Genomic DNA, 16,770 nt, shown 5'->3' with positions numbered 1-16,770 from the left:
ACAATCAACACACTGATACATCAGTGTAACCAAATGAGTAGCTCTTTATATAAAACTATTGTTGAATTCAAATATGCTCTGTTTTTGAGTAGAATATATGACATGGTTGCTGTATATTAACATTGTATAAACTATTTACACAAGAACAATATTCCAATGGTGCTCATTCTTAACCAATAAAACCCTTAATCATAAAAATGTACATAGTATTAATAAATAAATCAGCACTCATTTCATTGCTGTGAACAATAATATAAATAACATGATACAACTAAATTTACAAATCCTACATAAACAAGACAATGAAAGAGACGACATTAATCAACAAATGCAACCCATGAGTATGTTTCTTCAGGAGGAGATCGAGCTTTTGATTCCACTTGTCAACTTGTTTTCCAACAAGGGACAAAATACCTTAATAGAAACATAATTTTCAAAGTTAATCTGTGTAGAGAAAACATTGGTGGCAGATGGTGTCCTTGCACAGGATTCAGTCTGCATCGAAGACAAACAAACTCAGATATGGGGACTCCTGTGCAAGTCACATTGGAATTTTTCAGTACCTTTAGTTTTCTTGGAGGAATGTCTTCAATAAGACCAGTCTTGCCTTAACTATGTATTGCACAATTACTTGTATGGGAGAAAGTGGGGAAGACATCTTTGCTTCTGTGACATTAGTTGACATCTGGGAGGAATTTTATTAGAAGATGGTACTGCTTCTGAGACAACAGCTGAGGTAAGGGAAGGAGGTTACAGGAGGAGACTATGTTGCTATGACAACAGTTCTATGCTGATGTCAGGCAGGTAACAAGAGGAGACTATGTTGCTATGACGACATTTCTATGTTGATGTCAGCCAGCAGGTCAGAGGAGATTATGTTGCTATGACGACAGTTCTATGTTCATGTCAGGCAGCAGGTCACAGGAGATTATGCTGCTATGACGATAGTTCAATGTTGATGTCAGGCAGCAGGTTACAGGAGGAGACTATGTTGCTATGACGACAGTTCTATGTTGATGTCAGGCAGCAGGTTACAGGAGGAGACTGTTGCTTTGACAACAGTTCTATGTTGATGTCAGGCAGCAGGTCACAGAAGATTATGCTGCTATGACAACAGTTCTATGTTCATGTAAGGCAGCAGGTCACAGGAGATTATGTTGCTATGACGACAGTTCTATTTTCATGTCAGGCAGCAGGTTACAGGAGGAAATTATGTTGCTATGACGGCAGTTCTATGTTGATGTCAGGCAGCAGGTTACAGGAGGAGATAATGTTGATCTTGTCTTCCAGGCGGAAGAGGTCATTGGTCATCAGCCTCATGTTGTGAGACACATCCTATACAGAAAAACAGACAGCACAATACTCTGTATGATGTGGGGGACAATTAAAGCCAGTCTTGCATTACACTAAGTATGGTGAACTATTCACAACTCTTCCTGGAAAGTCCACCGTGGTGTATGGCCAAGTGAAAGGGATTACAAGCATTGTCAAATTACTCAAAATGTTTTTTTTTATCATTTGGTTTAAAATAAAATAAATCAATGACGTCATGCTACAATTGATGATGATAACGGACCATGCCTGGTTTGCAGATTGTGGGAAAAAAACTAAAACGTTGTTCTGATATATATATTGATTAAAGTTGTGATTAAATCACGGGGTAACGTGATATCCATGCCAAGCCGAATGTATTTCACATTTGAGAGAAGAATTTATATAAATATTTATCAAGAAAAGTCCAAACGATTTCAAGGCTTTTAATTCAATTTAACAACATCTTTCAACCAATCATATTGCAGCACACACTCCCATTCGTTTCCATTTTCTGACATGATATCAACTGAATGTGTCTGTCAAGTTCTGGATCCTGCAGATGGCTCCCGAAGTTGCCAGCCACTACCTCTGATCATACCACAACATAAATTCAAAATTGCTTCCTATCAACCCTAGTCTCCTCAAACAAGTTGTATTTGGAATCAAAATGTATAAAAAGTTCACAATATTTTGTTACTTCTATTGATAATGAAGGTTGTGTTTCTTCTATCTAATAACCTTAAGGGCAACAGACTTCCATGCCCCCCTCACCTGTATAGCAACATGGGACTTGAGCAGCTGCTGAGTGGTGTTGTTGATGTGCTTGGCGGCGGACAGGTAGGCGTGGCTCCCCAGACTCACCAGGTGGCCATGGAACTGAAGGTTTCTCTCTCCTACAAACACCATGGAGTGAGTTAGTGAGTGAGTGAGTGAGTGAGTGAGTGAGTGCAGCGTTAGAAATTGGCACTAGTCCTGTAGTCCTTACCAAACTGCCCAATAGTAAAGGTATCCTAAGGACTAGTAGATATTGGCCCATTTTAAGGGTTTTGCTATATGTTATCATTATAAGGACTAGTGGACAAAAACTGTAAGTTTCTTACCCTGGAGTGAGTGAGTGAGTGAGTGAGTGGGTGAGTGAGTGAGTGAGTGAGTGAGTGAGTGAGTGAGTGAGTGAGTGAGTGAGTGAGTGAGTGAGTGAGTGAGTGAGTGAGTGAGTTTTATTGTAAATTTTCAACAGTGTTCTAGTTATATCACAGCGTGTCATCTTGATGTGGGAGGAAAGCCTGAAGTAATGCAAGTCTCAGATGTTTACCACTGGTGAAACCCATAGGCATGGGTATGGTCCTGACAACCTAGAACAAATTTGGGGCGAACCGGCATTTGAGCCCATGATCACAGGTTTCTGTTGTGTCCAAGGGATGCAACTCTGACTGTTAATAGACGAGTGGGCCACCATGCCCAAACGTACCATAAGGACCATGTTTATACAGAAAATCTCTATGAAAATTAATATTGTCTGTATTTCTTGTGTGTGTTCCTCATGATTGTATTCTCATGCCAGTTGCTTCCAGCCTGGTTTGAATGACACAGCCCCCAAAATAATATTCCTTCATGATTGTAACAAGTGTCAATATCACAAATGCTTGACTCCCATCATTGTGTAAAGTCTGAAATACAACTGTGATTGTATGGTTTTGCCATCTTTTTCATAGACAGGATGGCCAAATACCTGGCACGCTAACAAACTACTGTTGGCAGTGTCAAGTATTGTGCAATGGATGGAAATATGTATGTTTTTCGGTTCTCATTTTCACTTGTAATTAGTGTTTGGTGTAACTTTTATTAAAGAATACATTTAATTGAGTGAGTGAGTTGAGTTTAACGCCGCTTTTAACATTATTCCAGTTGTATCATGGCGTGTCAGCTTAATGTGGGAGGAAAGCCCGAAGTGATGCAGGTCTCAGACGTTTACCACTTCGGTGAAACCCACAAGCATGGGTATGGTGCTGACAAACCTAGAAACATAATCGGGGCAAACCGGGATTCGAACCCACAATCATAGGTTTCTGGCGTGCCCAAGGGACGCAACTCTGTACAGCGAATCGCGGCCACCCGTGGACCCGAATACATTTAAGGTTAGAATCGATACTTTTTACTTAGTGTGCGATTGTGACCGATACATGTATCGAGAAGAAACATTCATGATCCACAGATGCATCAGTGTATTGTCCCACGACTAATAAACGACTCGGCTACACAATGTCCTAACGTCCAACTTACTGAGCTTCCTGTGCAGCAGCCTGAAACAACAACATAAATATCATGTCAACTAAATAAAGAAAACACCTCCATATCTGATCCACAAATATAACATAAAGGTTTGTTGGTTGGTTTGGTTTATTTTGCAGTGAGCAACATTCCAGTCATATCACCATGGCTTGTAAATAAATTGTATTTGTGCTTGGCAAACAATGGGCTAAGAGATCAGTGTCCAATACAATCAGAGTACAATGACACAGGTACGGTTCTAACAAACCTATACATCTAGAAATTAATTAAGCATCCCCTGACAAAATAGGAACAGTGATATACCCGTTTAAAACAATAAGTTTCATGATACTCATTCATAGAATGGCTGTTGATCTCGATTAGAGCGATGACAATAACTGACTGTGTCGCAATAACTTAACGTGAAGTATGATACCCTTGAGTTTCAAGAAAGGCACTTCGATATTGATGCAAGTAAGGGTATATAAATATGGGGGGGGGGGGGGGGGGGGAAGACAGTTACCACCCCCTGGAATTTTTATAGAAAACAGTTTTATTTGAATCATGAAAATACAAGTTGGGGATACTTGTATAAATATTCCCCCCACTGTCAAAAAAAGTTAACTATGGCCTAGCAGGCCTCTAGTGCATCTTGTGAGGCAAAAACCCTTTGCTACAGGTAAAGCCCTTAAAGCATGTCAACCAGAACTGTCTGAAACCAGCTAAAATCATTTGGGTTGAAGTCACAAAGAGTAATCACACGTTTCTTGTTAACTGCTCATATCAGAAACTTTGATTGGCTCGGTGTATGGCTTGACGTCATTGGAATCTGAGGACGTGTTGGATCCATTGGTCTGATAAAAGCAGATTCTTGCTGCACGTCACAAATGGGTGAATGCGGGCTGCAGACACAGAAACACTGTGCATTGTACCAACAGTCCCGTATGGCGGAGGCTGTGTCATGGTGTAGAGAGCAATATCTCATGACATTAAACTGGCCATGGTAACACTACAAGGCAATCTCAAGGGCGATCGTTACATCCAGGACATCCTTAATCCTGTTGTTGTGCCACATTTTGACAATCATGCACTTGCCACTTGACCTGTGTTTATGGACAACAATGATAGACCCATTGTTTTTATGCTGTGACTACATTTATGCAAGGACAGGCTATTGACACTTTGCTTGGCCTTGGCCTGCTCTGAGTCCAGATTTGAATCCATTGTAACATGCTTGGGACGTTCTTGGACGTCGGCTGCAGGCAATGGATCTACCAGTGCAGAATGTGGCAGCCCTAGAGGCTGCTTTGCTTCGGGAGTGGCAGCAGTTACCTCTTGATCGTATCAGAAGACTCACAGGAGAAATGAGGAAAAGTATAGAATCTGTCATCCAGGCACAGGACTGTTACCCTTGCTACTGATTTTCAAGATTGTGATTATCTTTGTAAGAAAACAAAGGACATTTTTGGACAGTTATGGTCGCTCATACCTGATCATGGAACTTCCCAGATCCATTGTTTTTGTGATTATCAATTATTCTCAGTTACAGTACTATCATAACTGTGTTATTAGTGCAATTGAAATATTGAACATTTGCATCATTCATTGTGTTTTCATTCATCAAGAGTCTCGTTTTATTTAATTTTCCACCATAGCTCAGACTTGATGCGAATGATGCCTTGTTGTTGTACAAATATGGTTGCAAAACCAGGGGGTGCGTAATTCATTTCTAGGTGTAAAGAAACATAATCGGAACCCACCTGGATTCAAACCCACAATCACAGGTTTCTAGCGTGTTCAAGGGATGCAACTCTGCACAGCGAAATGCGCCTTAGATGACTGCGCTTATTCTGATCTGGAATCCCCATGGGGCACCAAATACTCAATTAACTAATAGCAGCTCAAGCAAGTCCATGTGTCTTACGTGTCATATTTGGGTTTGCTTGTCACCATGCGGGTTGTGGTGAGGATCGGAAGCTGTGTTGGGTCACTGCCTTGGAGGTCCTCCCCTCGATTTCTGTCAACTGATAAATGAAATCTGTTTCATAGTCTGGCTGGTAGCGGAACCACTTGTCACCTTGCAGACTTAAATTGAACATGTATGTAACCGTGGTTACCACTACCAAAACAAGAGTCATCAAGGAGATGACATATTCCCCGGATCTGGTGCATTTGGGAAATGGAGTGTGGCTACTTCAGTGAAGTGAAGTAAAAAATAATGTCGTTTGGGATTTTTCAATATTATAAATCATAAAATGGTAACATTAGACTGATCTGTATAGCAAGTTTCAGAAAAAATATTTAACTGTTTAAGAGGTCGTTGGGAGATAAAAAGGTACATGTACATACTAAAAGTTATTTCAAATAAATTAATTTGGACCACCTCAACAACTGCCATTAACCATGAGAAACAATCCAAGTCATCAGAATAACACCCAATCAGCCAAGGCTGACCATGCTGACCATGTGACCACCTTTTTAAGTTGGCTCCCCTGATAAATATGATTCAGGGCTGTGGATACTGTGGGCCTACAGTCTGACCTGGAATCCACACAGGGCAGTGGACGGATGCTCTTATAACAAGCATGGGATACTGTGGACCTAGTCTCACCTGGAATCCACACAGGGTTGTGGACGAATGACCTTATAACAAGCATGGGATACTGTGGGCCTACAGTCTCACCTGGAATCCACACAGGGTTGTGGACAGATGCTCTTATAACAAGCATGGGATACTGTGGGCCTACAGTCTCACCTGGAATCCACACAGGGTTGTGGACGGATGACCTTATAACAAGCATGGGATACTGTGGGCCTACAGTCTCACCTGGAATCCACACAGGGTTGTGGACGGATGACCTTATAACAAGCATGGGATACTGTGGGCCTACAGTCTGACCTGGAATCCACACAGGGCAGTGGACGGATGCTCTTATAACAAGCATGGGATACTGTGGACCTAGTCTCACCTGGAATCCACACAGGACAGCGGACGGATGCTCTTATAACAAGCATGGGATACTGTGGGCCTACAGTCTCACCTGGAATCCACACAGGGTTGTGGACAGATGCTCTTATAACAAGCATGGGATACTGTGGGCCTACAGTCTGACCTGGAATCCACACAGGGTTGTGGACAGATGCTCTTATAACAAGCATGGGATACTGTGGGCCTACAGTCTCACCTGGAATCCACACAGGGTTGTGGACGGATGCTCTTATAACAAGCATGGGATACTGTGGGCCTACAGTCTCACCTGGAATCCACACAGGGTTGTGGACGAATGACCTTATAACAAGCATGGGATACTGTGGGCCTACAGTCTCACCTGGAATCCACACAGGGTTGTGGACGGATGACCTTATAACAAGCATGGGATACTGTGGGCCTACAGTCTCACCTGGAATCCACACAGGGTTGTGGACGGATGCTCTTATAACAAGCATGGGATACTGTGGGCCTACAGTCTCACCTGGAATCCACACAGGGTTGTGGACGAATGACCTTATAACAAGCATGGGATACTGTGGGCCTACAGTCTCACCTGGAATCCACACAGGGTTGTGGACGGATGACCTTATAACAAGCATGGGATACTGTGGGCCTACAGTCTCACCTGGAATCCACACAGGGTTGTGGACGGATGCTCTTATAACAAGCATGGGATACTGTGGGCCTACAGTCTCACCTGGAATCCACACAGGGTTGTGGACGAATGACCTTATAACAAGCATGGGATACTGTGGGCCTACAGTCTCACCTGGAATCCACACAGGGTTGTGGACGGATGCTCTTATAGCAAGCATGGGATACTGTGGACCTAAAGTCTCACCTGGAATCCACACAGGGTTGTGGACGGATGACCTTATAACAAGCATGGGATACTGTGGACCTAGTCTGACCTGGAATCCACACAGGGTTGTGGACGGATGCTCTTATAGCAAGCATGGGATACTGTGGACCTAAAGTCTCACCTGGAATCCACACAGCGTTGTGGACGGATGACCTTATAACAAGCATGGGATACTGTGGGCCTACAGTCTCACCTGGAATCCACACAGGATTGTGGACGGATGACCTTATAACAAGCATGGGATACTGTGGGCCTACAGTCTCACCTGGAATCCACACAGGGTTGTGGGCGGATGACCTTATAACAAGCATGGGATACTGTGGACCTAGTCTGACCTGGAATCCACACAGGGTTGTGGACGGATGCTCTTATAACAAGCATGGGATACTGTGGACCTAGTCTGACCTGGAATCCACACAGGGCAGCGGACGGATGCTCTTATAACAAGCATGGGATACTGTGGACCTAGTCTGACCTGGAATCCACACAGGGTTGTGGACGGATGCTCTTATAACAAGCATGGGATACTGTGGACCTAGTCTCACCTGGAATCCACACAGGGCTGTGGACTGATGCTCTTATAGCAAGCATGGGATACTGTGGACCTACATTTTGACCCTCATCAGGAAAAGGAAGTGTGTTTATACACAATTAATATGTTTCTGCTCCCATCAGTGGTTGAAATCCATATTGCAGCTTGTTTAGTGCACAACCCAGCTGCAGCCATAAACATTATGTGACCGTCATGTTTTATCATCATATGCTTTTTTTGTTGTTGTTGTTTTTGATTAATGCTGCATTCAGCAATATTCCAACTATATGACGGCGGTCTGTAAATAATCAAGTCTGGATCAGACAATCCAGTGATTGAAATCATGAGCTTCGATCTACACAATTTGGATACGATGACATGCATCAACCAAGTCAGGGAGCCTGACCAGCCCGATCATGTTAGTCACCTCTTACGACAAGAATAGTTGCCTCTTACAGCAAGTATGGTTTGCTGGAGACCTACTCTATCCCGGATCTTCACAGCTCCTACCATATGCAACGGGACATGACATTACATGGTTTACAGTGAATTCACAGTATATCACTTCCCCGTTGCTGCCCGAGATCACAGTAACCACTTCGCTATTGCTGCGGGAGATATTATTTATAAGAATTAGCTGAGTTGACCAGAGTGCTACATTTCAAGGCAGGTAACTCCTGACTCACCTTTCAAGGCAGGTAACTCTTGACTCACCTTTCAAGGCAGGTAACTCCTGACTCCCCTGAAGACTGGTGTCCACCTCTTCCTCTGATTCTGATGCCTCCCCAGATATAACTGTTCCCTGGGGAATGGCATCTGGCATCTAGAACAAAACACCAGCAGGGGACACTGAGCAATAAACATGAAAACATAATAACCTGCACACATAAAAGTCAGAACAAACGAGTACATAGTCAAAAAGAAATGCGAATATTAGTAACTTGCACTGTAACCATGGAGTTCTAGTGAATTGTTTTCATTATACAATACATCACGTGACTCACCAAGGGGCTGGGTTATCATGAGGGTACCCGGTTCCTATCTACTCAGTACCCACCTGACCCGAGTACCCGAGTTACCCATCTCAGCCCTATCGTGTACATAGCCAGGGGTACCTGTGCCAAGAACCTGAACACCAGGAATTCACATGCAATGCTGATTCGGCCAACCTTTAGAATACAGTACCACAAACTTATCAAATTCATGACAATACCCTATGAAGTAATTTGTAGTATTTTGTTGCCAGTCACACCGCCGAAACAATGCCCTGTGACGTTAGGGAGTCATTGAGTGTGCATAAGCTTCTCCATGTGATCTATCATCTCTATGTGCAATTTCATTGAATATGCCCAGCGATGTTGAGAGTTTTGAATATTTGTTTACTAAATATTGCCTGCGGCGGCGCATTTTATAGCAAGCGCTAGTTTACGAAAGCACTTTTTTTCAATATATTTTTAATTTTGTTTTTTCGTCATTCAAGTGGCTAAAATGATGATAAATGGGAACTGATATACATATATAATTCTTAACAATTCATTAATTTTTATAATCATGCACAGGAATGCAGTTTATTAGGTAATATTGTATTGGCTCTGAACACATCTAAATGTCACCAGTGTTAAGGAAGGTTACCCGAACTCTATCCTTAGCCCTTGGATCCTCATTACGATCATTAGGGTTAGGTACCGGTTCAGAGGCTATTATTGATTCTATAGCTGCTCCTAATATTCTTCACACAAAACGTTGAGAAAAAAAAGGATGAAATGATTTAGTGTCGAATATATTGGCTACTGGAAACTGTCCTGGAGCATTCACACAAGCCACTTTCACACGCGACATTTATTCAGTACTGATTCAAAGCGAACTCACCCTTGTGTCGTCACTAGCCATGCTTAATTATGCCTCCCTTGTTTCTTACAATTATCCATACTATCCTTCCAGTATTCCCTAACACACTTTTCTGTCACAAAAATCACCAGACGAATGATTAAATTCTATGTCATTCATGCGTACCCATGAGTTCGACATCTGTTCTCACCATATCGGTTCATTCCTACCATGCCTATTCAGGACCCACCCGACCCAAGTACCCGAGTTACCCATCTCAGCCCTATCGCGTACATAGCCAGACATGGCCGTAGTTAACTTAATTTGACAGGGGGGCAAATATTTGAACAAGTATCTCTTGTCCCCAACTTGATTAAAATAAAACTGTTTTCTATAAAAAAAATCTAGGCGGGGGTGGGGGTGGGGGGTGGTACCTGTACCAAGAACCTGAACACCAGGAATTTTACATGCGATGGTGATTCTAATTGCTGGATAAGATGTAAAGAGACAATTTAAAGGTATGAAGTATATATTCACATTCATTTCATATGAAATGCGTGGATTGCGTGGATCGAAGCCTATGATGTCAATCATTGGATCGTCTTGTCCAGACTCGATTATTTACATACCGCCGTCATATTGCTGAGTGCGGCGTTAAACAACAAACAAACACACAAATAAACAAAACGTGAGTTTCCACTTTAGAAAGAATATCCTGCAACTATCTGGTAACTTCTCATCTGTCGAGTAAACATTGTTTGAATAAAGTACATTTCTAGCACATATTTAAGTACCATGTCTTCATCGTCAGACTCGGATGCCTCTCCCTGAACGACTGTTTTATAATGTCCCTTCTCCATCATGTGCTCATATCTGTTCTGGTGCCCCGCCTCTTACACAGAGTTGTGTCCCTTCGTTTCATTCATAATTCGTTTTAGGTATTTTCAAAATAATGGGGACTAGAGTAATATTTTCATACATATATGTATACGCGCAGGTATCGTTGGTATTATGCTGTATATAGTAACGAGTAGACACAGTGTTGTTGAATACGTTATAAAGTGGGAGAATTTTGAAATATTTTGAATCATATTTCGTTTTTTCTTAACATCCTTCCCCGATAGATGGCGTAGGAATGTCACATCCGGTTTCAAAACAAGTGCTTCAGAAATTTGCGATATTTAAACGTTTGGTGTTCCTCTTGTCATGTCTGATAGTTCATCTGAAGACGAAAGGGTTGAATATGAACGAAGAAAAAGAAAGAAACATAGGTCAAGATCGCAAAGTCCCCGTGAAAACAGAGTAAGACAATTAATTATGTCTTTACCATTTGTTTACTTGTATGAAACAATGTTGAAACTAAAATGTAAAATTAGGATCAATATTTGATTAAACTGAGTGAAATTGGCCAAAGGTTTTATGGGTATTAATTAGGGCTGGGACGAGGTACTAACGGATACTCGACACACTGTTAGTGTTACCTGACCCTACGCGGGTACCCGATGTAGACCTGTGTCAACATTGGGGGTTGTTTTACTTGATGTTTGTTTGTTGTTTACCCCGGAGTCAGCTATATTCCAGCTGAATGACGGCCATCTGTAAATAATCGAGTCTGGACCAGACAATCCAGTGATTGACATCATGATCATCGATCTACACATTAAGAATACGATGACATACATCAATTTAGTCAGTGAGGCTGACGACCCGATCCTGCACCTCTTAGGACAAAGATAGTCACCTCATACAGCAAGCATGGTTTGCTGAAGACCTATTCTAACCCAGATAGTCATGGGTCTGTTTTGCTGGACCCTTGCGAAAATTATATTTAGATAAGTGTATAAAAAACAATATATCACATGATTAACTACGGCTCTACTTAGTCCTATTGCAACCTGGGCCCTATTCTGTACCCACCCAACCCATGTTACCTGTCTCAGCCCTAGTATTAATGTTATCAATATGGCTTTAATCTATTTCAATTTCTAAAAGATTTCAGTCCTCATGTAAAATGAACAAAAAATGATTAAGTTGTTCAAAGATCACTGTCAATAGTACAAAAGAATTAGACTTTGTGACATAATTTATTCCTGAAAAAATGCTTCAAGTAATAGTAGTATAGGTCTATATCTGTGAAAAAGTGTATTCAGTTGTGGTTTTGTTTGTGATAGCAGGAGTATGTTAGTCATCTGTTACAGCAGTAAACGAGCACTAGTTATTCCATATTTTGCCCATGGCAAGGTACTGGTTTATTAGATTAACTGATTAGCCTAGCTAAGCTTCAAGAAGGCAAAGCATGTTAGATCCTCTGTGTAACCCTAATTGATATCTGAAGTGTGCCTGGGGAATCCAGTTCTCCTGTTACAGCTACATATAGTAATATTTCATCTCAATGTCGACAAGCAGTGGAGACAGTGCAATATAAATCAATACTATCCTGTAATCTGATGTCATATATGTTATGCAGTCAACAGCTTGCATTGCACATGCCTTAACAAATATCTAATGTTGGAAATATTAAAGAGTCTGAGCCATGAATGTATGTGTCAAATGTATTGTTAATATATTTGGATACCAGTGAAAATGTAGCAGTCCCAAAGTGGACCTGCTGAATTGGTCAAAGCAGACCACTGTTAGTCTTTATGAACCAGGGAAATAGGGTATTGAAAACAAAGACTAAGTCTTTTTTTTGTAACATGTAAAGTATGTGTGATTTTTATGAAGTTGATACCAACTGGTTCTACATTTAGTAGGCTCTCATTAAGTTTTAAGCAAATAGAGTATATGGAAAGAACAACATGTCTATTTATTCGTAGGTGACCCATGAACATGATAAAGATCTGGATAGAGAATAAGTCTTCAGCAAACCATAGCTTTTGCTTGTCATAAGAGCGACAAACGGGTTTGGGTGGTCTGGCTCTGTGACTTGGTTGATGCGTATCATCGTTATCTAGATGCGTGGATCGATGCTCATGATGTCTGGATTGTCTGGTTCAAGCTCGATTATTTACAGACCGCAGTCATAAAGCTGGAATATTGCTGAGTGCAGCCTTAAACAAACAAACAAACATTTGTCAGAGCTTAGATCTCTTATAGGCTCATCAACATGATCAAAACCTTGATAAAAAATCATGATTATGGAGATTAAGCCTTTACTACTTTGATTATCAAAATGACTTTTAATTAATTGCTTTACATCAACATGTTAATTAGCAAGAATTATAGTTTTGGTCTAACAGCCAAACTGATTACCAGATACCCTAATTTATGTTGCTGATCATAATTCATCCTCTTCAGTCAGTGTCACATCTTGAATATGTTGTTCCATGCAGTTGATTCATAGTTATGTGTATGTTTCTTTCTGTTTCAGGGGAAACACAAGAAACACAAAAAGCACAAGCGTCATAGTGACAGTGATGAAGATGATAGGCGAGAGGCAAGAAATGAACGTGACAGAAACGACCACAGAAGACACCGGCCTGATAAGTACGATCCACATAAGAAAATCAAACAGGAGCCAGATGATGACTTAAGAAATCAGAGACGAGAGCGTGAACGGAATGACGATCGCAGACGGAAAGCACGAAGACAACGGGAAAGAGAAAATAATGACGACGATCAGTTTCAGTTTGGACAAGGTCGCAATCTTGGACCAGAGCCACCTGTGAAGACGGAGCCCAAGGAAAAGGAAAAACCCAACTTTGAAGTGTCTGGAAAGTTGGCTGAAGATACAAACACATACAGGGGTGTTGTAATAAAATATAACGAACCACCCGAGGCCAGGAAGCCTCGTCGAAAATGGAGATTGTACCCCTTTAAAGGAGACCAAGCCCTTCCCATGTTACATCTCCACAGACAAAGTGCTTTCCTACTAGGAAGAGACAGACGAGTGGCGGATATACCAGTCGACCACCCCTCATGTTCAAAACAGCATGCTGCTCTTCAGTTCCGACTTGTTGAAGGTCGGCGTGACAACGGAGCCATGTGCAGACAGGTGAAGCCATATGTGATAGATCTGGGCTCTGCCAATGGTACTTTCGTCAACAATAAACAAATAGAGGCACAAAGATATGTAGAACTTTTGGAGAAGGATGTGCTGAAATTTGGTTTCAGCACCAGGGAGTATGTTCTCCTTCATGAGAAAGCCGATACCTCTGAGCTACATGATGAGGATGAGGAAGATAGTTCATAGAAACATGTGTCAGTGTTCGAAATTAACATGAACGTCAAGGGGTCCTTGTCATAACCATTGGGTCCCTAGATTCAAATACCACAGGGAAAGACCTCCAGGACCCCAGGACCTCACTTAATTTCAAACACTGTGTCATGATAGCCAGGTTATCTTCATGATCTTGTATGCCGTCATTTCATTGGTATCAAAGTGTATAGTGTATATGATTTTCATTTCTCATGGAATCCATTAGTTTGGACAAATTATATATATATATATGTGGAGATGAATTGTTGATGCAGTGTACAATTGCCAGGTGTAGGAAAAGATAAATTCCTCGTCAGTTTTGTACATGAAATACATGGAATGGGAACAAATAAAACTGCATTTGAGCAGATTCTAGTACCTGGATACCTGCAGTATATAAATGTATAAGCCTGGATAGTATTTGTAGGACAGAAACTACTTGCCTGGTGTTGACAAGTGGATCTAGTCCCCAGGACTATGATTTCCAGACTTTGGTGTGATGATTAGTGTCAAATGTTATTTTTCAGGCTAGTGCTCAGTATTAATAGACCTTCAAGGTTAATTCCTGTCTCCATTTCTGTAAGGGACGGTGAGGTAGCCTAGTGGTTATAGCGTTCCCTCGTCACACTGAAGACCCGGGTTCGATTCTTCACATGGGCACAGTGCGAAGCCCTTTTCTGAACCCCCGCTTCGATATTGCTGGAATATTGCAAAAAGCGGCTTAAAACCATACTCACTCTTTCTCTCCCTTTTCTGTGTACAACAAATGACATTTTGTGATATAAAATGTTCTGGTTATCATGGTTATGGTACTTTCTTAAAATGCATGCTGGTAATGAGTATTGTTCTGGTAACCATAGTAACAGTAACACTTGGCAACTGTATAAATCATTTAATGTTCAGGGTATGAGGAATTAGATTGTTAGACTTACATTTGTAATTGGAATATCCACGTGATGCTTGACACAGTACCTGCTAACAATTCGAAAAAATGTCATTAAATGTTTTTTAGAGTTTGTTGGCTTCTCATACGTTTTCAGATGTCAGCTGGTGAGACTATTTTGTAAATATATCCAGGAATAGTGCACTTTTTCAGATTTCAGTTAGCGTCCTGTTGAGGATGGAACTCACATTGCCAACTTGCCAAAATCCTGGTTGGAAGCAATGATTTTTACTTGTGACATACAGCATTTTGACATGTTTGAAAGGACATTCTTCTTTACTGAACCAAAAAACGTTTGGAATCAATAATACTTTTGGGAACACTTTTTTGTAGTGAAGACTGTGTGTAATATATAAGAACATTTTCATGATCCTCACTCTATTTTGCTAAGTATATATGATTAACAAATTAAAGAAAGCACTTAAGCCATTTCTGGTGTCCCCCACCATGATATTGCTGGAATATTGCTAATAGTGGTGTAAAACCATACTCACTAAGGACATTTTTGAATGACAGTAAGTCAATGGCCCAGAGAATGGACAGATATCTGAAACCCTGTGGACGGAAGGGAAGAACTTAAATGAAAAAGATTCAGAGTTTTGTTTTTGTTCAAGAAGTTATCTGAAGATATTGCATGCGTGCAGTGTTAGTTTAGCTTTTGTAACCATGGTAAACTATTTGTGTGTGGTGAATGTTTTCAGTCAGCAGGATAAGAATACATGTTCTGTGCTTTTGGGATTTCTTTAACCATTTCTTAATTTTAGGTTCAACACAGCAAATAATAACTTCATGCCTTTCAGCAATTTTACCATGTTATACAAACTTGATTTTGAAGAAATTGTTTTCTTGTGGTCCAACATCAATGTGTCCGAGAAGGGTGCATATATGTTGGTCTCCTTTCTAGGCTATGTCAAGTTGATCAAAGACTTAAAATGGTAATGTGGTTCCAATTACTCAACTGACCATAATTTAAGGTACTGACTCTTTTTCAATGGTATTCCCTGTTTCTGATCAAACCAATCTCTTTAAAATCATATCTTTGTTCTTGCTACCGCATTACACGTCCTGTCAGAACGACCTTTTGCGAACCTGGACCGACCGACCAATGACATGACTAACAAGAAGTCGACATACGCCAGTCAGAAGGCAGTTTTCTCAAGCTATATGGCAATCGTTTCAAACTGGCGACTTCCACTCAAGACCACACTTTGAAAAATATATTGATAAAGTTCTCGATTAAACTGAACGAAAGAACATTCTGGAATGTCTAATAGATGGCCTAGATTGTATGACAGTACTTCCATGGGCTATGCAATGTCTCTTCCATTCAAAGGTTTATCCCAGTGAAGCAAGAGACTTTGATTTTGCCGGAATCAGTTGTACACACCGTAACTGTTGTTCGGAGCACCCATGTTTACCTTTTTGTAGTTGCCTGACTAGGAAACACATTCTGACTGTCACTTTCCTGAACTGGGGCGTGACACTTTGACTGGTCTGACGAAAGGTAGTTCTGCATGACCTGTAATGGGATGATCTCTGATCTTAGCAAGTAGCGAGTAAGATCTTGTATCAAACAACATGGTGTACAGAGAACACTCATGGAAATGTATTCCAAACACTGCTAAACTTTACAAATTGTAAGAAACAGAAGTGAAAATAGCCTGCCTACCCTTTTTATAAATTTTCGGTAATCAGAACTACAGTATTTTTTATTAGGCCTCAGATACAGGTTCTCTTGAACAGATGACCCGTGTGGAAAATGTTGTATATATAAGATCATCAGATATTTATCATACATTTTTCATGTTTTCATGCTTTGTATACATTATCCATG

At 41.0% G+C, this 16,770-nt stretch overlaps 2 protein-coding genes across 2 annotated transcripts; one reads left to right on the top strand and one right to left on the bottom strand.

Moving 5' to 3' along the window:
• Nucleotides 1–1,142: 1,142 nt before the first annotated feature.
• Nucleotides 1,143–10,680, bottom strand: LOC139474868 (biogenesis of lysosome-related organelles complex 1 subunit 3-like). The gene is made up of 6 exons (XM_071258053.1): nt 10,590–10,680; nt 8,683–8,791; nt 5,507–5,606; nt 3,595–3,614; nt 2,086–2,207; nt 1,143–1,335 (listed from the first exon to the last, which is right to left on the bottom strand). The coding sequence occupies exons 1-6, from the start codon at nt 10,656–10,658 to the stop codon at nt 1,219–1,221; spliced, it is 537 nt and encodes a 178-aa protein (XP_071114154.1). The 5' UTR covers nt 10,659–10,680; the 3' UTR covers nt 1,143–1,218.
• A 265-nt stretch (nt 10,681–10,945) lies between these two features.
• On the top strand, nt 10,946–14,134 carry LOC139474460 (smad nuclear interacting protein 1-like). The gene is made up of 2 exons (XM_071257495.1): nt 10,946–11,097; nt 13,166–14,134. Exons 1-2 carry the CDS (start codon nt 11,002–11,004, stop codon nt 13,985–13,987), a joined length of 918 nt encoding a protein of 305 aa, XP_071113596.1. The 5' UTR covers nt 10,946–11,001; the 3' UTR covers nt 13,988–14,134.
• Nucleotides 14,135–16,770: the final 2,636 nt, after the last annotated feature.

This window comes from Haliotis cracherodii, unplaced genomic scaffold (assembly GCF_022045235.1).
Source record: "Haliotis cracherodii isolate W230 unplaced genomic scaffold, xgHalCrac1.p SCAF_3, whole genome shotgun sequence".
NCBI classification, from domain to species: Eukaryota; Metazoa; Mollusca; class Gastropoda; order Lepetellida; family Haliotidae; genus Haliotis; species Haliotis cracherodii.
The sequence above is the reverse complement of the archived record's forward strand: the minus strand, read 5'-3'. Positions and strand labels throughout refer to the sequence as shown.